At 46.7% G+C, this 22,526-nt stretch overlaps 2 protein-coding genes across 2 annotated transcripts; one reads left to right on the top strand and one right to left on the bottom strand.

Moving 5' to 3' along the window:
* The first annotated feature begins 752 nt into the window (after positions 1 to 752).
* Positions 753 to 5,093, top strand: LOC124476302. Its single transcript, XM_047033369.1, has 4 exons — positions 753 to 1,062; positions 1,763 to 2,444; positions 2,557 to 3,270; positions 4,930 to 5,093. The coding sequence occupies exons 2-3, from the start codon at positions 1,772 to 1,774 to the stop codon at positions 2,661 to 2,663; spliced, it is 780 nt and encodes a 259-aa protein (XP_046889325.1). The 5' UTR covers positions 753 to 1,062; positions 1,763 to 1,771; the 3' UTR covers positions 2,664 to 3,270; positions 4,930 to 5,093.
* A 381-nt stretch (positions 5,094 to 5,474) lies between these two features.
* cd44b (CD44 molecule (Indian blood group) b) lies at positions 5,475 to 21,467 on the bottom strand. Its single transcript, XM_047033365.1, has 9 exons — positions 21,299 to 21,467; positions 21,008 to 21,117; positions 14,019 to 14,187; positions 13,401 to 13,540; positions 13,075 to 13,173; positions 10,840 to 11,463; positions 8,339 to 8,419; positions 8,036 to 8,114; positions 5,475 to 7,672 (listed from the first exon to the last, which is right to left on the bottom strand). The coding sequence occupies exons 2-9, from the start codon at positions 21,072 to 21,074 to the stop codon at positions 7,459 to 7,461; spliced, it is 1,473 nt and encodes a 490-aa protein (XP_046889321.1). The 5' UTR covers positions 21,075 to 21,117; positions 21,299 to 21,467; the 3' UTR covers positions 5,475 to 7,458.
* Between the last annotated feature and the right edge of the window lie 1,059 nt (positions 21,468 to 22,526).

Here is a 22,526-nt window from a genome sequence, read left to right as displayed (position 1 = left end):
GTTGTCATTGCGATGTAAGGGGAGAGAGTATGTGGGGAAGATACAATATTGAAAAACGAAATAAAGACAAAAAATACATGATTTCTTTTCTTTACCAGACCTGTGGTATCCATAAAAGTATGTTCATACATATCAATAAGTGTTGTACCTTTGGTGTACATATACGATTATGATAACTAATAAACGTGGATTCATAACTAAATGTGGTCTGTCTTGACTTTCAGTAAAACAAATACAAGGATTTTGACTTATCTGATGACTGTTACATTGAGTACATATTTGCTTTAGGGGACACACAAACACAGTACAGACAAAATATTAATTATTTACAGAAGCCTTTTGCTGAATTTGAGCTGTCTCTGTGGTGGATCTCTAATTAATGCCCAGTAATTATTACTGCCCTTTCCCTTTCCTCTCAGGTATCCACATCCACATACAGTGGGAAATACACAGAGGAATACCTCAACGGGTATTTGCCTCTGTGCGACTAAGGCATTGGAAATTGCGTCATTAAATCAAAACATTGTATGTTAACCATAAGCTCACGGACCTCTATCTACCCCTTCTATATTAAACGTAGAACCACAAAACAAACAACAGAACAACTAATATTGAAACATAATTGGTAGAAGTAAGGTAATAAATTAATAACATTCAAAGAAGGGAAAGCAGTAGAACGACTTTAAAACACTATAAAACTACTGCTGTGTTGGACACCATCAGGCCAACCCGGGACGGAAAACGCCCTCTTTATTTGACTCTAGACTAGTCTTCCGGTATTTGTTGCGTTCAATCCACAGTCTATGGGTCAAACCTTCGCAGATGTGACAGGACTGTGTAGGTGTGACGCACTCAATATTAACAGTCACGTAGTAAAGTATAGTTTTATGTTTATTTAAGAAATACTTCAAATACAAAGGGACTTATTTTGAAGTCTATCTCAAAGTCAGTGGTGAAGAGCTCTTCGATAGTGGTTGAGGAAGTTAAAGGGACCCGCCGCTTGGATTAGTTGAAGCGAAATTGACATCGAGTATTCATCTGTTCGTATCTCCTATTTTAAAGGTTAGTAGCCAGGGCTCTCAAGTCTCATGCATTTGCCGTGAGACTCACGCATTTCAGCTATTTCTCATGCAACACCTTGTTTTTCGCACGCATTTCAACCCTTTTTCACGGTGAGAAATAAGGGATAACTTGTCCCACTATATATAATTAACGGACGAGGCGCAGGCATACAACTGAGATGATAGTTGTTTTCGAGTTATACACAGTAAAAAGCCACCCAGAAAAGACCCCCATACACACACACTTTGGCACTGAGAAAATATGATAAGTCACTATGTTTACTTTCACTTACCAGCACTCAAGATTTTGTAAAGGGCTACTGGTCTCTAAAGGGGAGAAGAAGAAAAATGAGGAAGAATGATCAGATGTGTAAAAAAATTAACAGGCACATGTAAATTGTGTATCGACTGGTGTCAGGTGTACAGTACATTATGTGGGGATTTGCAGATGGGAATCAAGTGTGGGACTGGATTGTAGTTATTGGGTGTGGAAAGATGCAGATGTGAATGATGGTGTATTCTTCTCTGGAGCCTTTGTTATGTCCAAATGGACAACATGCATTCAGGGCGATTATGATTGAGAAGGAGAGAGAGCGAATGAAAGAAACCAGAAAGAAACATCAGCGCTGCACCTTCCCACTGAAGCCAAACTAGCCAAGCTATATCTGAACGTGAGCATTTTTGTCGAAATCTTCTTTCAGGGCCATCAAATGTCTGATTCCATCTCTGAGTTGAGTGGGGAGAGGCTGGAGATAGCAGAGCAGGCCAGGAGAGCCACCATAGAGATATTGCAGGACGCTCTGGAGAAGAAATTCTATGGCTTTCCTGTCAGTTACCGCTACTCCTGCGCCGACCCTGTGGACCCCTATACGTTCTGCTGCATACCTACAGAGAAGCTCCTCACCGACCTGCTGAAGACCATGAAGGAGATCCAGTTCAGACAGGACCTACACCCTGAGAACTACGATGTCTTTGCCTACGTCAGAACAGGTGTGATAGACAACAATGTGTATTTGTGCAAGCTTTTCTGGAGTGCCCCAGACAACCTGTGTGCAGATTCCAAGCCGGGAATCCTCATCCACGAGGTGTCTCACCTCCTGGGGACTGATGACATCACGTATGAATGGCAGACTGTGGTGCTTTATGAGGACTATGGGACACTGCTGGGAAGGTCTAAGTACATCGAAGGCGATGATGGGAAAATGCACTCCATGGAGCATGTGGCCCAGGTGAATGCCAACTCTCTGGAGTACGAGTTTGAGACCATTATCAACCACAAGCACTCTTACCTGAACGGCAAGTATGCTTGTTGTGGGGAGAACAAGAAGAATTCTGTCTGCAGATCCAGAGAGACAGGACATTACCATTTACACAAGCATTTTGGTGAGCATGAGCCTTAAGGTTCTCTCCATATCTGTGCTTCACTTTTATATCTCATTTAATAGAGAAATATCCATGTCTAACATATTTGTCCTGATATTTTTTGTCTCCACAGAAGACAGGAAGAAAGCGATGGAGGAATCAATGAGTGGTCTAAATGGGGCAATGCGGTTCACCAAAATAAAACATGGTCCTTGCAGGAAGTCTGTCATACCGAAGTGAACACAGCAAATATACAGTATAACGATTCCAGCATGGCCATACATTCACATCATATATTCTAATATAATTCTGTACATCCTGAGTAGACCCTACTAATACAGTATCAACGATAATTGAGTATTTGAGCTATTTCGGCTTGCTGAAACACATACTATTCAGTCAATGTCAGGGTTGGGGACAGGACTGGAACATAGTGCAGAATTAATTCTTTAATAAACAAAAAGGGAGACCGGGCTGGCATAAGCGATAAACAAACAATCCGGCAGGGAGAGGAAGGTCGGGCTGGTTTTTGTAGGTGGTTGATGAGCTGATCGTTGACAGGTGCGCTGATGAGTGACTGGTGTCAGGTGCGGGGAGAGAACAGCAACAGCAAGGTGTGTCCACAGCTGAGGAAGGTGAGGGTGACAAACAGAAAAACGAAACAAGATCACACCCACACCGGACTAACGCTGGGTGGGCGTGACAGTGAATTCATTAATCTTTATCACACATGTTGCATTATATCACTATGTAAGGGCACAATATGCACTTACATATACGTCACTCCTCTTTGTATCAATAGTGTATTTAACTACACTTAATTACATACTTTAAAACGACCATATACAGTGCCCTCCAAAAGTATTGGAACAGTGAGGCCAATTCCTTTATTTTTGCTGTAGACTGAAAACATTTGGGCTTGACATCAAACGATGAATGTGAAACCAGAGATCAACGTTTCAGCTTTTATTTCCAGGTATTTACATCAGGATCTGATGCACAAATTAGAAAATATCACCTTTTTGTTCGAACCCACCCATTTGTCACGTGAGCAAAAGTATTGGAACATGTGACTGACAGGTGTGTTTTGTTGCCCAGGTGTGTCCTATTACATACATTATTCAATCAATAAATACCACTGAATGTCTACACTCAGGTTCAGATTGGGTAAGATAGGTTTTGTCTATGCAGACTGTATTCAGAGGTGAAAACAACATGAAAACCAGAGCGCTGTCTTTGGGTGAAAAACAAGCAATTGTGAGTCTTAGAGAAGATGGAAAATCAATCAGAGCCATTGCAGAAACATTGGCCATAGCCAGTACAACCATTTGGAATGTCCTGAAGAAGAAGAAAACTACTGGTGTACTAAGTAACAGACGTCGAACAGGTAGACCAAGGAAAACATCAGCAGTTGATGACAGAAACATTGTGAGAGCTGTAAAGAAAGACCCTAAAACAACTGTTAGTGAGATCAGCAACAACCTCCAGATGGCAGGAGTGAAGGTATCACTATCTACTGTTCGCAGAAGACTTCATGAACAAAAGTACAAGGGCTACACCAGAAGATGCAAACCACTCATTAGCAAGAAGAATAGGAAGGCCAGGCTGGAAATTGCCAAAAAGTACAGAGATGAACCTCAAAAATTCTGGGACAAAGTTTTATGGACTGATGAGACAAATATTAACTTTTACCAAAGTGATGGAAAGGCTAAAGTTTGGAGAAAGAAAGGAACTGCTCATGATCCCAAACACACAAGCTCATCTGTGAAACACGGTGGAGGTAATGTCATGGCTTGGGCTTGCATGGCTTCTTCTGGGACGGGCTCATTAATCTTCATTGAGGATGTAACACATGATGGCAGCAGCAAAATGACCTCGGAAGTCTACAGAAACATTTTGTCTGCCAATTTAACGAAAGATGCAACCAAACTGATTGGCAGAGCCTTCATCATGCAGCAAGATAACGACCCAAAACACACTGCCAAAACAACAAAGGAGTTCATCAGGGGCAAGAAATGGAAGGTATTAGACTGGCCAAGTCAATCTCCAGACTTAAACCCTATAGAGCATGCATTTTACCTGCTTAAGAGGAGACTGAAGGGAGGAACCCCACAAAACAAACAACAACTGAAAGAGGCTGCAGTGAAAGCCTGGGAAAGCATCAAAAAGGAAGAATGCAAAAGTTTGGTGACGTCAATGGGTCACAGACTTGCTGCAGTTATTGAAAGCAAAGGATTTGCAACTAAATATTAAGTCTTATTCACTTAAATATGTTTTAAGTATATCTGTTCCAATACTTTTGCTCACATGACAAATGGGTGGATTCAAACAAAATGTGATATTTTCTTAGTTGTGCATCAGATCCTGATGTAAATACCTGGAAATAAAAGCTGAAACGTTGATCTCTGGTCTCACGTTCATTATTTGATGTCAAGCCCAAATGTTTTCAGTCTACAGCAAAAATAAAGGAATTCGCCTCACTGTTCCAATACTTTTGGAGGGCACTGTATCATGTAAAATTACTGTAGTACTCTTATAGTACTATAGAACTGTATACCTCCAGTGCTTGTTTATCATCTTGTTTATCATCGACTGCTCTATGGCTACATGCTCTTGTGTACTTTGCTAGGGATAACAGCATCTGCTAAATAAATGAAAATGTTAGTTCCACCTTCCCTTGCTCTGTGTAGATATTTGTAATACTGGAAACCCTTTCTCAATCCTCAAAATGGCCGCCTGCAGTCTTTGTCTTGCCTGGGTTAAAATGTTGTTGCATCATGACCCGGATACCATGGCAACCACACTTCCTCCTCCCTGGTTAGCGGCAAGGAATCTATTCACCTCCCTTTTCACACCATTCTCTCTCTCTCTTTTTCTCTCTCTTTTTCTCTCTCTTTTTCTCTCTCTTTTTCTCTCTCTTTCTCTCTCTCTCTCTCTCTCTCTCTCTCTCTTTCTCTCTCTCTCTCTCTCTCTCTCGCTCTCTCTCTCTCACACAAAGGCACACACTCATAACCTACACGTGCATGCTCTCTGAATGAACACAATAACAACTCTTCTATACACATTTATTTGAACCATGACAAATGGGTTTATTAACAATCATTTGTTAATTCGTCGTTATGCTCACCTAGTTTAATACGTTTGCTAAATTTGATTGATTGACTGATGAGTGAATCAGGATGAAACAGTACAACACAAAAACAAACACCGTAGGTGGGGAAGAAATGGCAAAAGCGTCTCTGCCCCAGTGAAAACCATAAACAATCTGTCAGAACAAAATAAGGACATGACATTATTTCACAATACCCACACATACAAATGGATTGGTCTATTACGAAAGAGAGACTCGCGGTGAGGATCACCAGGGAAGCCCCGCGTGAGTGTGGAGCTGAAGGCTCGCAGGCACGCGGATCAGCGCGAAGACAGTACCCTGCTGGAGCTGCCTGTCATGTCCTGTCGCGTCCGTCCCAAGGCAGGGCAAGGGCAGGAGCAAGGGACAACCTCTAATGAGTTTCCTGGTGGTGTGCTGGTGCTGTTATCGTCATGACCGAGTGTCTCGCCATCCTTCTATCGTTACTGCCGACCGCGCTTTTTCACGGATGGAGTTACTCCTCCAGACGGCGGATTGGTTGCTATGGGTTACTGTTAAAAACCGTTGAGTGAAAAAAGAAACTTAAGTGACAGCTTGTATGGTCAGGTTTCCCCCAGCATGACAGGATGAAAGGACTGGTGTGATTATTGTGTGTATTCCAGACGTCAAACAGATCTTAGATCAGCTCTTGGAACACACAGATCATCCATGTAACCCTGCACCCAACTCAACATGACTGCTCATGCCATGGTCCTTCATGTCATCTATATGTGTTTCAGGATGCACATTGTATGTATGCTATACATCAAGCTTATTTATACGACATCCACTCGTTCTACTGAAAATCACAATTGTTGCCTCATAGGCATTGCGTTTAATATGACACATTCTTTTTTTTTAAATGTTATCAAATGACACCTAAATGCCAATAAAAGATGATTGACAGCTATTGCTAAGGCATTTTCTAAAGCGCATACAGTATATACATAGGCAATCAAACGGAAAACAGAAAAGAGAATCCAAACTGCATAAATTAAGATAGTGACATCTTGAGTTTACTTGAAGAATAAACATCCAATCCCAATCCACAGGAGACGTGAAATGTACACAAGGTTACGGTAATACCGAGTAATAAAAGAATGAGAAATAACAAAGAGATTACACACTGAAACTAAACAAAAGCCTCATTAACAGACAACTCATTTGTCCACCAGATTCGGAGGCCGTTGCTGTTTTGTGTGTTTCGTTTTGAGAATAGGAAGGATTCTGCTAGATACTACCTATCAGCAATGTTTTAGAGCGAAACCTTCCCCTAAATCTTCTTCACCCACACTTCTGTGCCCCTGTGTCATCCTCTCTCCTCTGACACACATTGTGCACACACATACACACTTACACACACACACTTACACACACACACACACACACACACATCATGCCATTCAAACCAGTCATTCATTGGGCTTCTGAGCACTATTTAGTCTGGTTTGGTACCCACCCTAAAGGTGACTATCCTGACTTCAGTGGAATCCTGTACTTCCTGCTTTTAAAGCCCTACCTTCCCAAAACCAATGGTTAGTACTGGACCCCGTGCCTTGCAACAGGTAGGCAGGACAGCAAAACTCCAGACCTAAACATTATAACTAAAGTATTTAGATCATAAAAGCCTCAAACCATTACCTCCCTCCCATCCTTCCAACACCCACACAAACACACCTTAGCTGGCATGTTCAGTGTCTCCTCGGTGCCAGGCAATCTCAGTCCCAGGTGTCCGTCTCAGTCCCGGCCAGCCTGTCTCTCGCTCACGTCTTGTCCCAGTGTCACGACCTCCTGCGTCAACCTCTCTCCAACCTCTCTCCCCTTCACGAACACCCACACCTCTTCTCCACCACCCCTCCTCCCCCGCCCCCCCCCCCCGCCCCCTCCATCTCCGCTTCCCCCCCCTCACGCCAGCTGCTCCTTCTCCGGGGACTCCTCCAGCGTGATGACGGTGAACTCCTCCGTGTTGCCGTTCTCCTGGATCTTCTCCTTGTTCATCAGGGTCACCATCTCCTGCTCGCGCTCCTGGGCGCGGGAGCTGGCCACCGAGGACGCCGCGCCGTTGCCTTCGCTGGCGTCCTTGGATGAGATCATCAGAGACTGCTGCTTCCCACACAAGCTGAGGGGACGAACAGATGAGATGTTTTGCTGTTTTTTATTGCACTGGACTGGTTGAGTTGATATTGTATAGTTAAGGGGTTATTTTAGCACTGTGCCTGCTGACCATCACTTGATTCGAACCACCACACTACTGCTAGAACTGCGCCCTTCTGATCCTTATTTTTGAACTGTACTTTCTATATGCCCTATGTGTGTGTGTCATTTGAATACATGTGTCTGCTCAATGAAAAACTATGTCAAATGTCTCAAACCAGTTCAACATGGTATACAGTATATATGCCGGAACAGCTGATGTCAACGTGTACCTGATGTACATGCATAGACTGAGAGAGCAGTCACAGGCGAGGGACTCCGGACTCACCTATTTCGCTTGGCGATAACGGCACAAACAAGTAGAATGGCGCCCACAGCCACGACCACGCCAATGACCACAACCCAATCTGCAGAAAAAGGGGCCAGGCAGACGACAGAATAGATTTTTATGTATATATACATATGCTTTGGGGAAGTAAGTACAAATGACAATCAAGTATCAGACAGGTGTGTGTGTGTGTGTGGGGGGGGTGGAGGTGTATAGGGGGGGGGGGGGGGGGGGGGGGGGGTGGAGAGGGGGTGGGGATGGAGAGGGCGTGGGATGGGCATGTGGCCGGGGGGGGATCCTCACTTGAGCCACCCTTCTGCCCCGCGGTTGTGGGAGTGGGTCCCACTCCTGGTCCCATCCTGCCTGATTTGGTGTTTGGTGGAGCTGTGGAGGAACAGCCAGGGTAGAGCAGATCAGTCATCTGCCACGGCGCTCACTGTCAGCACGTTAGAGCGGATTCTGCTTCCCTCGCAGACACGTACACAAGCACACGCGCTGCTCATGTCGACATAAGTGCACACTGCAAATGCATGACTGCGCGCACAACATACACACACATGCACACTCTTGCACACACACTCTGATCACAGGCTGACTCCCCCCTCATCGTCAGGACCCTCCCCCCGCCCCCCCCGTAAAGGATCAAACGCGATGTGCAGTCACATGCGAGTCAATGAACTGAAACATCCAGGTTAATGACCTGTGTCTGTGATGGGTCTGTTGTTGTCAGAGACACACCAGGCCTTTCAAAGCTGCCTGTCAGCGAGGCATATAAATGATCATAGGGTGATGAATGTGCAGAGTGGATGTTGTATCTGCCTTACGCTCTGACTTCCTGGAACCCTGTCTACCTGGTGGGGGGGGGGGGGGGGGTAGGTGCTTGAATGCAGATCAACAGGGTTGTCATTTACCGTGAAATCCTAATTACAAGCTTCTGCGTTTAGACTGAGAGGAATCATGTAGGAACAATGAGGGGAAATCTCCCAGAGGCTAAACATGTTGCCCGATTCTGCAGCGTTTCAGGATGCTGACCTTCTCCCCTGTGTGTTACATGTGTGGGACCAGGGTAGAGGAAAGAGGCCAAGTTTGAAGCCATTCTGGGTTTCCTCACTCATCACAGTTGAGGTCCAATATGGAACTCAGTGGTGCACAGCGGTGCACAGGTTTGGATTTAATGAAATGATTAACCCAAAGTTAACTGGATGACCCCAGCTGAAGTCCATGGGAATGGTTAAAGTAGAACTCGAAGTCTCAGGTTATGCCGTGAAAAGGTTGTGGTCATTGGCGTGATCGTGGCTGTGGGCGCCATTCTACTTGTTTGTATACTGTTTATAAATGTAAAAAATAAATTAAAAAATCGTATATTTCAGGATGTTATTTCTGTATTATATTCAATATTTTTCTCCGAGGATGAAAAACCATGTGAAAAGTGAGTTGAGAGGAAGAGTCAAACTGTGACAGTCTCTGGTCCAGCCTCCCTCCTCTCCTTCCCTGCTCCTGCACAAACAGATGTTTGAACATCTTCAAACACGCTCCACAGAGGAGTCCACGGATGCTCCCGAACACTCAGGATGTGGAAGAATGAAAATCTTCAGAACAAGAGGTGATCTGTCTTAGTCTTCCCAGAAGCCAAACGTCTACTTGTCTCGTGTCATGGGAACAGAAAAATGATTTCCTTCCCTTAGTAAACTTCCTGTGCCTCTATGAGAAGCAGATGATCTCACTTCAAGGCCCAGGAAGTCTAAATCCATAAAAAGTGTGGTAGGTTTTCGGTACAATTTCAGAGTTCTTTTGGGATTGCACATCAGTGTAATTGCAAGGACGTGTATTATCCATCTAATTGTTTGTGTTTGATAAAACAGTTTTCCCCTCCAACACCAGGGGGCGAGTTGAGTCTTTTAAAACTTTCTCAAGTTAGAGCGGCAACCTGTCGCTTGTGGGGGATGCAGACTACAGTCTTGCTGTTCCAGTACTTTCCACCTGTCTTTGCTCCCGTATTATTCGTATGTAATTGTGGCGTACTATATGTGACAAAACAAATGTGTCCTCATATGTTCTGCACCAATAACAAGATGTGTGGATGGAGTGAGACAAAAAACAAAAAGGAGAAGCAAACAGCAACACTTTCCATTTTAGACATCAAATGTTACATGATAGGCTGCTTTGAGAGAGAAGCCTGTGCTCTGTCAAAAAAGCCGTTGGCAATATGGTGTGATGCCTGAGATCAAAAATGATGAATTGCTCCGAAGATTAGAATCCGTTGCTGTGGTAACAGACCAGGGTACAGTTTTGTGATGACTTTGTGAAGGCTGGGAACACTAGTGCAACAGAATCTTATAGGAAAATATCTGAGGTTCAGTGTGACATTAACATTTTAGTCCTCCGATACCATTATGTTTAAAACCATTTTCCACTTATAGCTGTTTGTTCATACTGGCCAGGAAGCACGTTATAAGGTGGGGACTTTTTTCTGACCAAGCAAAGGATGTTAGTTCAACCTTATGCAATGGCAGAATGATTGACATTTTGCTAAAGATCAACATTTACTCTTTGTAGAGTTCTACAATCTCAAATCTCATTCTATTCGTAATCTAAGGGCAATTATGCTATGTTAACAGTACCAATATTTTTGGTTGTTGCCTATGTTATCATATACCAGTTAATGCATTATTCTAACTATGGCTAACCCCGTTTGGAAGAAAGTCATATTTTAATAGTTGGCTTTTGGCGTTTAGAGTTGGCATTTAGAGTGCACACATCACAAAAAGCCTTGAAGCATAAGTTTAAACACGCAACCTCCTCACCTGCAACCATCAGCTCCTTCTCCTCATCTGCCTCCACCTTCTCCTCTATGCTCCCTCCCTCGGCGGTGGGCTCCGCTGCTCCAGCTGGCTCCTCCACAGGTGTCACCGTGATGGTGTCCTCCTCCTCGGTGTTGGGGGGCAGCATGCCAGAGCCGGTGGTGTCCTCCAGGGTCAGTCCAGGTTCTCCCGTGGGACTGGCCCCCTGTGTCTCATTCCCTCCAGCCTGCTCCTCCTCCCCAACAGGGCTCGCTGTTGAAGCCCCCTCCGTCTCCCCCTCCTCCACGGATGCGTCCGGGCCGGCGTCCGTGGACGGGGGCGCGGTTAAGTCCTCGTCCCCTCCGAAGGCAGGGATGTCCTCGGGGGTCGTGATGCCATCCTCGGTGTCCGTCTCTGGGGTGAGGGTGGTGGCCTGGCTGTCGAGAGTAGGGTCGGCACCAGCGTGTTCGACATGGACCTCGTGCGAGTCCTCGGGCTGGGCGGTGGGCAGAGCCTCTGGGTGATCCTCCAGGTCTGGAGTCTGTGTCTGGATGTATTCCTTCTCCATATCCTCCTGGTCTGGAGTCTGTGTCTGGATGTATTCCTTCTCCATATCCTCCTGGTCCCCAGGCTGCTGAGTGGTGTCATCTGGATGAGAAGAGGAGATGCGTGTCAATGCATGGCTACAGCCTGTCAGCATGAGGATCGTATTCAACCAAGAAACGTAGTTAGGGTAAACAGACCAAAATTAAACAACTACAGTAAATCAATAGACGTATTATCAATCTGGATAAAGATTAGCTATCGGGTGGGATATTTATGACAGTTGTTAATGTCTGCTTGGCTAGATAGGTCTTTGATAATGTTTTTTTTTTTGCAGTGGTAAAGAATCTCACGGCTATCTTCTTTCATATTTCTTTATCTAATGATGACATCATTCTTGGTTTTATTAGATTGAAGGCGATCCGTTTACAGGTCATCACATTGCCCCGTTAATTCACATCAACCCGACTTTATGAACTGACAAATGATAATGCAGAAGATATTCATCCAATAAAACCTTGGAAGTCAATTTGCGGGTTGAGATAATGCTTTCCTGTCTCGGCGAAGCCTTTTGGCTGGTCAACACTGACAAAACTGAGAATATAGCTGTATTGTTCAATCTTATTGGCATCACTGAGGACTCAAGCTCAATTACAATGAAATACCGACTCACATACCAGTGTGGTAAATTAATAAATAACCAGGGTTGAACAGGAAGTGGGTCTGCATATGGGTGAGGGATGCTTGTGGTTTGTTTGCAGGTGGAGTTGGATTGTTTGTGCAGTGTATGTGTATGTGTGAGTGTGACAGTATGTTTGTGGGGCAGTGCGTGTGTGTGTGTGTGTGTGTGTGTGTGTGTGTGTGTGTGTGGGGAAGTAGGAGGATCAGTGTCTATGTGGGTTCTTCCCTGTTTCTACAGTAGATAAGAAGAGCTTTATGTACAGTGAGAGGTGAGAGATGAGAGGACACGGGTCACTCACACCTGGTAAACATGTATCTGCACACACAAACCAGTCATTCCTTTCATCTGTTAAACATTGGCCGACTGCTATTTGGTTAGCATGAACACTCCAGAGCGGACCTGACTCTGACAGAACACATGGGCTCTTATGGCACAACTCATGGGAAAACACCCGCCGCACCCTGAATGAGAGGTAGAGGTGTGGGGTGGGGCTGGAGGATGGGAGAGCTGGGGGGGCAGGAGAGTTTGGCTGGAGACTGGTGGTTGGATGATGGGTGTGGAGGATAGGGTTGGAGGGTGGTTCTGGATGCTGCTGGTTTGTTGCTCTATAGACATGAGCCATTGTGATCCAGGTTACTGAAGCCCCTCCCTGCATTGTTTGAGGAGTGGTAATTTAGCTGTCTGTTCTCGTCCAGTCTTGGTTGATAGAATGATCTGTCTAGAATAGATCCTGCTCTTCTTTCGTATCATTTTTTTCACACACTTTCACTGACAGACAAAACATGCACTGCATGTAACCTGTTGGCCTGTCTAGCGTCAACAGTCAACTCCAAAATGAGTCCTGTCAGCGGGACAATAGTAGTCTTCTGATGCAGAAAATGCGTTGTATTTATCTTGTCTGGTTCCCAAATACGGGGAGCAAGAAAGAAACTGAGGAAAAGCAAGGAAGTGTTGAGGAAACAACGAGGACGACGACCCAGAAAACAGACCGTGAAGACTGAGGATGAAGGAGTGAGGATGAGGAGGATGATCACCTGCAGCGTCAGAGAGATACTGTTCTTCTTCTCCGCCGAGGCTGTCGGGTCCGGTGGAGTCCGGGTTTATGGCCTGGTCACAGTTCTTCTTTGGGTCGGCTGTGGACACAGCGAATAAAGTGTTGAAGTGCAGAAGAACATTCCAGGTGTGCCCTTTATCTGTCACACTGTCCTCTCTCCAATGTACATACAGTATGACATCAACATGGAGTAGCTCAAAGGACTAAAGATTAGCAACATATTTAAAGTGTTTTGGATACACAGCTTATACCACCAACTGGGACTTCTAAATAAAGTGTTATTACACTTCAGTTTATATGGCTCACCTTTATCATCGTAGCAATAGGCATCAAAGTGATTGTCAATTGTGAATTGATGGTAGAAAACCCCAGTGGCATTGTTGGCACAGTTAGGATGTGCCTTGTGTCGCAGAATGGAGGTATTTTGGTTGCTGATCCAACCATACCTACAGAAGAAGTATTTCACATTACAAAGGAGCAAGTGACTTCTCTACAGACTTCTATGGACCAGCTATTGTAGATTTGTTTTGCCTAACAGAATTGTCAGCAATGCTTTTTATAAAGTTCCTTTTAAAGTGGCTGTGTCCATTGAACAATGCCTTATTATTATATCAAGTGTTACAATGGTTTTCAAAAATTGTGCTGTCTTGTACTTAATTTTTTACATTAGATGTAAGGCTGATTGACTGTGAACTATAGTTTAATTAACTGACATAATTGATCACCATTGATGTTATCAAACCACAGTTTTTGATTGTGACTACAAATCTGATTCGATCGTCAGGAATTGTAGATAGTAAAGTCCTTTTGTGTGTCATTATAATTATATATTTTAGGCATAGCAGGTCCTAAATATTGAGCAATGTCACATGGGAAGCAAATGGATTCATGTGGTTGTCATGGAGACAAGCGGGGTGACCTCACCTGCAGGTCTCCAGGCCTTCTTGGTAAGCTTCTTCGACCTGCTCCTTGCTGGCGAGGGTAGCGTGTAGACTTTCACACAGCTCCAGGGCCAGGTCAAAGGTCAGTGCGTAGCGTTGAGCTCCTTCCACATGGAACACCCTTGCATGGCTGCAGCTCCGAGACGTCATGGCTGGGAAGGAAACGGAGAGAGAAGGGAGGTGGGGGGTGAGGACGGGGCGAGGACAGGGGGAAAGGAGAGGAAGACAAAAGTCAGCACAGAAAGTATGCAACGGTATTACCCCTTTTGTGCATGGTGACATTTGGAAGCCAATTGAGAAGTTTGGCTTCACGGACGCCATTTTGTAGCTTTTGGGTAAAACAAGCCTCAGACGAGAGTTATTTTTATTCGTCAATAGAGAGGGAGAGGGCCAGAGGCTGGGCATGTTCAGCAAAACACGGTGCATAGCAACAGCAAGGCCAGCGACAGATAAACAAACAGAAGGAAGACGGTGGTTGGTAGCCTGGTCACATTCACACAGTGGGAAAGGGCCACAGCACTAAACCGACACCTCTACATAAACAGCCCTGAGCAACGTGTGTCACACACCTCTTGGATGTACACACCCCAACCTCACATGTGTTGGACACTGACTGTTCGTCGATTCCACGGTGCATTGTGGCCTTGCTTCATCCACATTTGCGATGTGCTTCCAGGAAGCGGATGGGGCATAATGTCACCTTCCGTTCCCACCCCCTCGCCCATCCCCCCTCCTCGCTCACCCACCATCCATATCTCGTACAATGAGCCAGCTGCTTTGATTCAATCAGTTTCCTCCTATAGTCTCCGCACAGCAGCTCAATCACATGTTGTGGGAGCGGGCCTTTGTTTGACTTATTCTCAGCCATCTTTGTCTGCGAGAGGAAGCAGCTATTCTGTACATCGGAATGACTTCCTCTGGCTTTTGTGTCGCTGTGGCGTTCATCTGGTCTTGTATCACATGCAGAGGGGCATTTGAATGGCACAATGAAACAGATCATGTAGCATAGATGAACTGAATGAGGTTGTGTATTTTAAATGAGTCAGTTCATTAGGCGTTTCTGCTGTGATGCAGATGGATGTCTGGTTGTGAAACGTGTACAGGCCATGAGACAGACGGGAACGCCATGAGACAGATAGGAACATCACTGAGACATCAGACCCAGACATCAGTCGTCTGCACTGTTCAGCCTTGAAGCATCCAAAACAAACGTTTTGTTTCAACAGTGAAAAACCCAAACACACCCACCCACACACACCCAAATACACACCCAAACACACCCACACACACAAGACAACTATTTTAAGAGGGGGGGGGGGGGGGTTGGTACTTTGCACAGTACCAACAGGTGCATATTTGCATCTGAGTTTGCATCTGTCTTGTGACTTTCTGTCTGGTCTCTGGTGAGCATTTTCTTCATGTGACCGTGACTCTGCCCTGTCTCCATGGTTACATGCTCCCCTTGATATGTCCATACCTTTCCCCAAAGCTTCAACAGCAGACAGATCTCATGGGAGACATACTTACACATAACAGTCTAAAACATTTTCAAACCACTGATTTCTCAGACCCAGAACAGCATAATTTTTTTCTGCATTAGAATGCTGAATTGATATCTTTCCAGTGAAACAGGCAACAATTGTACATTATGCAGTGGGGCTAGCCAATTCAAATATTCAAATATTGAATATGAGTTTATTAGGTTCTGAGGAGGTACACTTCTTCTGTTTTTTATGATGGACATCCTGTGATTCATACTTGCTGCATGAGGTGTTTGCTTGACAACCGACACAAGTCGGTTAAGTTAAGTTATCACCTTCATTTATCTGTATCATGTTCACAAAGTGACACACGCAGACAGGAAATCACACCATGCCTCCACTATCTCATTCGCAGTTGTTGATGAGGTGTTACCATAGCAACAGAAATAAACAAGCCCAATGAAAGATTCACTATGGAGCAGTGGTAGACAGGCCCCAGGCACAGAGGGACCACATGCTGCGAGCCTTCAGGTCTGAGATGTACAACCCAGTGACTGTCTATCTGCCTTTCTGTCTGTTTCTCTGTCTCTGTCTGTCTGTCTGTCTGTCTGTCTGTCTGTCTGTCTGTCTGTCTGTCTGTCTGTCTGTCTGTCTGTCTGTCTGTCTGTCTGTCTGTCTGCCTATCTGTCTGTCTGTCTGTCTGTCTGTCTGTCTGTCTGTCTGTCAGCCTGCCTATCTGTCAGCCTGTTTTACCTGTCTGTCTGTCTCTCTCTCGCTCTGTATTTCACATCATACTTGACCCTGTTGAACCATGAAGTTGTGTTCATGCGAGTCATGAGCATACGAGTCAAACCATTGCACTGTTGGTGCAGATGAATTTCAAATGCTCCAATCGTTTAAGACTCAGGAGGCGCGTTCATGTCCTCCTAAACTGTGTATTGGTTAATCATTTCCTAAACCGGATGATGTGACACAGGTAAGGCAGTGGCAGAATCTCCCTTCTTATCAGGCAGCACAGTGTAACCTTGGCATCTTGAACATTTGAATATAAACGGAGGTTGATGAGGTAAAGCCGTTGGTGACGGTTGATGTGGGGCTGCCCAAGAGGAAGCTGGTGTAATAAACGTCCCAAAAATGACAACTCATTCACCCCACCCTCCTGGACACACACACACAGCCATACACAACCACACTCCCACACACATGGAACCCTACCCCCACAACCACACCCACACATACAACCACGAACACACACACTTGTGTATGTGCACACACACACACACACACACACACAGCACGATGTCCCTGAAAAGAAGAAAAACAACTCCAGGTCTTGCGGAGTGGTCGAGGGATCAAAGTGAACACAGCCTGTCCTGCTCTGAAAGGACTGAGGTCTCATGAATCAGAGGTGCTGTTGCCATTAGCATGCAGAGAGAGAGTTTCTGTGCTGCTTTAGAAAGACTCGCATCCTGCTAGTCCGAGGCGGTGACTCTACCAAAGCTGCTTTTGTCATTTAATGGAGTAGAAAGGGCCGTGAGGACCATGGAGAGTCTGAATGTACAGGGGAGGGGAGAAAGCTTTTACACAGCACATGCCAATACCCCCAGCTGCTGCTTTCCCTGGAATCAACAAGCTTCTCTCACTCTCTCCTCCCTCCCCTCTCGCTGTCTCTCTGTCCCTGTCTCACTCTCTCCACCTCTGTCCCTCTCTCTCTCCCTCCTTGTCTCTCTCTCTATCTCTGTCTGTCTCTCACTTCTCTCTTTCTCATTCTCTCTGTACAGACTGTACTTTCCCAGACATCGAAGCTAGTCCAACACTATCCATAACGTGGTTTGACACAATCATTTTAGCATGCTGTTGTTGAATATTTCCTTATCGGATGATCTTTTCTGGCTGGTTCTCATGGAACTGAGAATTCCCATGACCGTCAGTGTGACATTGATCCAGTGTCCCATGTTCTCCCTGTTCTTCCTCCCTCTCTCCGGGCCCCACTGAAACTGCAGAGTCAGCATGCGTGTTGTGGTGAGCCCTCGCCGGGCTCGTCACGGTTCCACATACAGACAAGGCGGGCAGGTGAAACATGAGACTGGACTTAAGGGAGCAAAGTCACCTGAAGGACTCTCTCTCTCTCTCTCTCTCTCTCTCTCTCTCTCTCTCTCTCTCTCTCTCTGTCTCTGTCTCTGTCTCTGTCTCTCTCTCTCTCTCTCTCTCTCTCTCTCTCTCTCTCTCTCTCTCTCTCTCTCTCTCTCTCTCTCTCTCTCTCTCTCTCTCTCTCTCTCTCTCTCTCTGTCTGTCTGTCTCTCTCTCTCTGTCTCTGTCTCTGTCTCTCTCTCTCTCTCTCTCTCACTCTCTCTCTCTCTCTCTCTCTCTCTCTCTCTCTCTCTCCTCCAGCCCATCTCTCCCTCCCTCCCTCCCTCCATCAACGCTTATTCTTTTTGTGTGTTTTTGAAGACTTGGCAGTGAGAGGGTCCGCCTCTGAAATGCTCTTGAAAGAGGGTGCGTTACAAGAGGGTGTTCTTGTTGACATTCGATGACTTTCAACATCAGATCTCGCAAGCAAATTGGACAAGACCTGACTCTAGTTCCTTTAAAACCATCTAAGAAGTGAAACACATGTAAATTGTTGTGTCAACGCACACAAATGTTTCCTCTTTGCATGCACGGTGTCGTAGATGAAGAAATGCACTTCACCACCACGGCCTCAGTATCGGAGCAAAGCATAATGTAGTCTGCTTGTGCTCCGCTTGGAGATTTTGGGCTTTGGAGATCGCTGGGCTCGTCCATTACAGAACTGTGTGGAGGAGCGCTGCCCAGTCTACAAAGACTCCAGTGTATCAAGGAAGGAGAAGGAGGGATGAGGTGGTGGGGGCGGGGCCTTTGGCTTGGCTGCTGGGGAGACTGGGATTCACAGAGAGGCTTTAAAATGAAATATGAGTGTTGCCCCCCCCCCCCCCCCCGTTTAAGATCAGTTTAAATGCAGATCAGCTTCCTTGAGAGATGGGGCCCGACACCTTGGAGATGGGGGGGGGGGGGGGGGGGGGGGGGGGGGGCGGGATGTGAGAAGGAGGAGAGAAATGAATCAACGTTGAGGTGCTGTACAGGAACTAGGGTAGCTAGACCTGGGCTTGGGCATTGGGCCCGGGGGCTGGGGGCTGGGGGCCCGAGGCCAGGCCTGGGAGAGGGCTGGTGGCGAGTATGAATGTGGGTGGTGGAGGGAACAGTCCAATGGTTGAGGAGAGGGCAAACACGTGTCTGGAAGTCTCCGATGGCAGGAGACGTTCCCCCCAGCCTGCCCAGGCACAAGCCCTCTTTGTCAGGCTCTGGTCCCAGTCCTTGAGGGCCCCTTACCAGCCCTCACCTTGAAATGTGACACTGGCAGCTAGGGGAGGGGTTGTTGCACCATGGGAGCCAATACAGGGACATACAGACCTGTTTGTCATGTATGTGTGTGCACCCACCAGAGTGTGCATGTGTGCATAAGGGCATGTATGCTTGTGTGTGAGCACATGTGTGTGTGTGTGTGTGTGTGCGTTTGCGCAAGTGTGTGTAAGTGTGTGTGCTGGAAATAGCTGGTCCGTGCACACCTGGACTCAGGACCCTGATCAATCAGACCTCCTCTAACATAACAGCCTGGTTGGGCTGAGTGCTCTGAGGAGTCAAGCAGAGATGGAGCCCAGCCAACTGTGCTTGCCTGCCTGCACAAACAAACAGACAGGCACCAGGGAGAAAAGTTTGTGTCACCTCTCTTACAAGGAGATTATGGATGGTCCTGAATGTTTCGAAAGGAGAGGGTGTTTTGTGTCCTATGATCAGGAATGCTTCAAAAGGTTTCCATCTGAGACATTTTGTCTACAGGAGAGGAAACTTGCAAGAGAGAACGAGAGAGAGAGAGAGATGTGATTTAATTCTTGTTGAAGGTCAAATTTCAGAGGCCGCCGTTTACTTTGGTCATTTACAGGGCCACATGTTGGCTGGGCACATGGTCAGAGGAGTGATGTTGTTCCAGTAAACCGTTCCAGTAATCCCATCTTGGTTTACACGTAAGTCTGGACTGCATGGACAATGTCCTTGAGGCCCTTCTTTATGATGTGTTGGGTGGGGAGGAAAGGGTGGTTCTGCTCCTTCCTGAGGGTTCAAAGACCAGGCCTGGGCAAGACAGGGAGCTACCACCGCAGGACACCACTCACCAGAAAACCAATTACACCCCCCCCCCGCCACACACACACGCACACACACCAACATGAACATCTTATAGAGTAGATACTTCAGGACAAACAAGTCCTGTACACACACAAACACTCACTGACCCACACACACACAGCTATCAACTCTTTTACAGGGTATATGCCTTGAGGTCAAACCAAGAGGATAACATGTGTTGAAGAACACAGGGGACAATGTAATCACATTCAGCTCACAGAGAAACTTCATACACACACACACGCACACGCACACACACACACACACACACACACACACACACACACACACACACTCACACTCACACAGCTAGTTGCTTGTTTGTCTTTAAAACCGTTCAAATGCACAGCTTCCCTATGAACTATGCCTTGGCACAAAGCCAGACATAGACACACCGGAATGATTCTTCCCTCTCCGACTAATCCAACCTAATCTAGACGTGCTCGATTCAGCACCAACTTCTCCACCTGGGAAATGTGCCGCTCCAAGCCTACAAATCCTATCCAGCTAACCCAAATAAATCCTGGTGGAGCGGAAGACAAAGAAGAGATAGACAGAGAGAGAGACAGACAAAGAGAGAGAGAGACAGAGAGAGGGGGAGAGAGTGAAAGAGAGTGGGAAAGGTGGAATGATTGATTTCTTTCTTTTTTTTCCCCCGTGAGCGCGGCAAGCGTTGGACACAACGGCGGAGCAGCTTTGCCATGGCGCTATGGTGGAGTGTTATCTCTCTGCTGTCTGCCCCTGATTGAACAGCACAGAGAGGGCTTCTGAAGGCTATACAGGCTAGACACAACCTCTACAACCAGACCAGGCGCGAGCAGAAACTGCTGTCTGGCGCCGGCTCACTGCTCTCTTTCCCGACCGCTCGCCGGTGTGTGTGTGAAGGAGAAAGAAAGGGACGGTGCGAGAGAGAGACGTAGACAGAGAGAGAGAGAGAGAGAGACAGAGAGAGGGAGACAGAGAGAGAGAGACAGAGAGCGAGAGTCCGCGTGAGCGGCTGTCTCCTTTGTGTCTGTGCTGTGAGGATTTGGAGCCTCCCAGACGTGAGCTTGTCTGAGCGAGGGCAGACCACGCTGCCTAGCCGGCTCCCACTCCCCCTGACTATAGCCTCCCTCAACCTCGGCTCACACTCGCCTCACACACAACCTGTCTTACCAACTGAGCAGGGAGAAGAAAAAAGACTGTCTCGCCATCAAATCCAGCAACAAAGAAGAGTATATCCAGGATGAAACCAGACAAAATAAGCCCCAGACAAAGAGCGATCCACTGGGCAGAGGTACAGCCCCCTCACCTTGAGCTGATTCTGAACTGGAAGAGGCCAGAAATCCAAAGGTGACCCCCAAGAGCAGAGTCCACATCCTGGGTAAAGGGTCTGGCGATGGTTAGGTGAGTAACTGGAGGAGAAAGAGGTGTGTATGGTCTCTCCTGTAGTCCTGTCTTCTCTGCCAGAAATGAGGGTCGTTTTTTTGTGTGCGTGTGTGCGCGTGTGTGTGAGAAAGAGAGAGAGAGGGAGAGAGAGAAAGAGAGAGGGAGGGAGAGATTGTGTGTAAGGGAGAGAGTGAGCAGTAAAAAAAAAAAAAGACAGTCCGTGCTCTGAGAGAGTAGCTGTTGGTGTCTGGTGGCTAATGGAGCTAAAACAGACTTTGTCCAACTTTTTTATATTCTGTGTGAGAGAAGGGAACTCACACAGAAGTAGTCACAAGCAGAAGTGGAAGAGGGTGGTTCATGCGCACACACCCTCCTGCCTCGCCTACTCTAGCTCCCTCCCACCACCACCATCTATCTCCCTCCCTCCCTCACACAGCCTCTCTCTCTCTCTCTCTCTCTCTCTCTCTCTCTCTCTCTCTCCTCTCTCTCTCTCTCTCTCTCTCTCTCTCTCTCTGTCTCTCTCTCTCTCTCTCTCTCTCTCTCTCTCTCTCTCTCTCTCTCTCTCTCTCTCTCTCTCTCTCTCTGTGTGTCTGTCTCTCTCCCTCCCACCCTTTGCTTCCTGTTCCTGGCTGCTTATACCGTTTTTTTTGCCTGGGAAGGTTCACCTTCCTTCTGTCTTGCTGACTGTCCTCTTCCTCCTTCCCCCTCCTACCTTTTCTCTGTTTCTATAGCCCTGACAGCAACAGTTGCTGAGAGCGCATCTGGTCTTTTGTTCACTGCTGCCCACTCCATGATTCAATTCATCTGCTTTTCTTGCCCCCCCACTCTTGTCTCTCTCTCTCTCTTTCGCTCTCTCTTTCGCTCTCTCTTTCGCTCTCTTTTTCGCTCTCTCTTTCGCTCTCTCTTTCGCTCTCTCTTTCGCTCTCTCTCTCTCTCTCTCTCTCTCTCTCCTCACTCTCTCTCTCTCTCTTTTTCTCTTTTTCTGTCTCTGTCCCTTTCTCCCCTCCCACGCCCTCTCTCCGTGTCACCACGTCGCCTGCTTGAGAGTCCCCGGTTGCCTCTCATCCGCTGGGTTTTACATGTACGATTATCGTCGCTACTCACAAAGCGGCCATCACAGTCTCCCACATGGCTTCTGTATCCCCAACCCCCCCCCAACCCACCTCCCCCCCCCCCCCCCCCCCCCCGCTGTCACACCTCGGGGCGATCTGTCAGAACAGCGGCCATGACGACAGCACACCCAGGGACTCTGAGGCGTGAAGTTACCACAGACTGCAAAGCGACGGTGAAGAGTTTACTGTACACAAGCATGACCGAAACCTCCGCAGTCAAGATGATCAGTTCCAGCTTTAGTTCACAAAGCGCGAACTGACTTGCAACCACATGCTAGATGATATCAGCCGGCCATGGGGAACATTCCCAACACGGCCGTGCTATCTCCA

This window comes from Hypomesus transpacificus, chromosome 14 (assembly GCF_021917145.1).
Source record: "Hypomesus transpacificus isolate Combined female chromosome 14, fHypTra1, whole genome shotgun sequence".
In the NCBI taxonomy this organism is placed as follows: domain Eukaryota; kingdom Metazoa; phylum Chordata; class Actinopteri; order Osmeriformes; family Osmeridae; genus Hypomesus; species Hypomesus transpacificus.
This window is presented reverse-complemented; position numbering and strand designations above follow the sequence as displayed.

What these genes read in the sequence shown, in the direction of transcription:
- LOC124476302 (XM_047033369.1), top strand. Translation starts at nt 1,772, where the DNA reads ATGTCTGATTCCATCTCTGAGTTGAGTGGGGAGAGGCTGGAGATAGCA. An exon ending in CCATTTACACAAGCATTTTG is followed by an intron (nt 2,445 to 2,556) that starts GTGAGCATGAGC and finishes TTGTCTCCACAG; the next exon opens with AAGACAGGAAGAAAGCGATG.
- cd44b (XM_047033365.1), bottom strand. Translation starts at nt 21,074, where the DNA reads ATGTGGACTCTGCTCTTGGGGGTCACCTTTGGATTTCTGGCCTCTTCC. An exon ending in CTATTGCTACGATGATAAAG is followed by an intron (nt 13,174 to 13,400) that starts GTGAGCCATATA and finishes CTGTGTCCACAG; the next exon opens with CCGACCCAAAGAAGAACTGT. An exon ending in GTATCTCTCTGACGCTGCAG is followed by an intron (nt 11,464 to 13,074) that starts GTGATCATCCTC and finishes CTTCTCATCCAG; the next exon opens with ATGACACCACTCAGCAGCCT.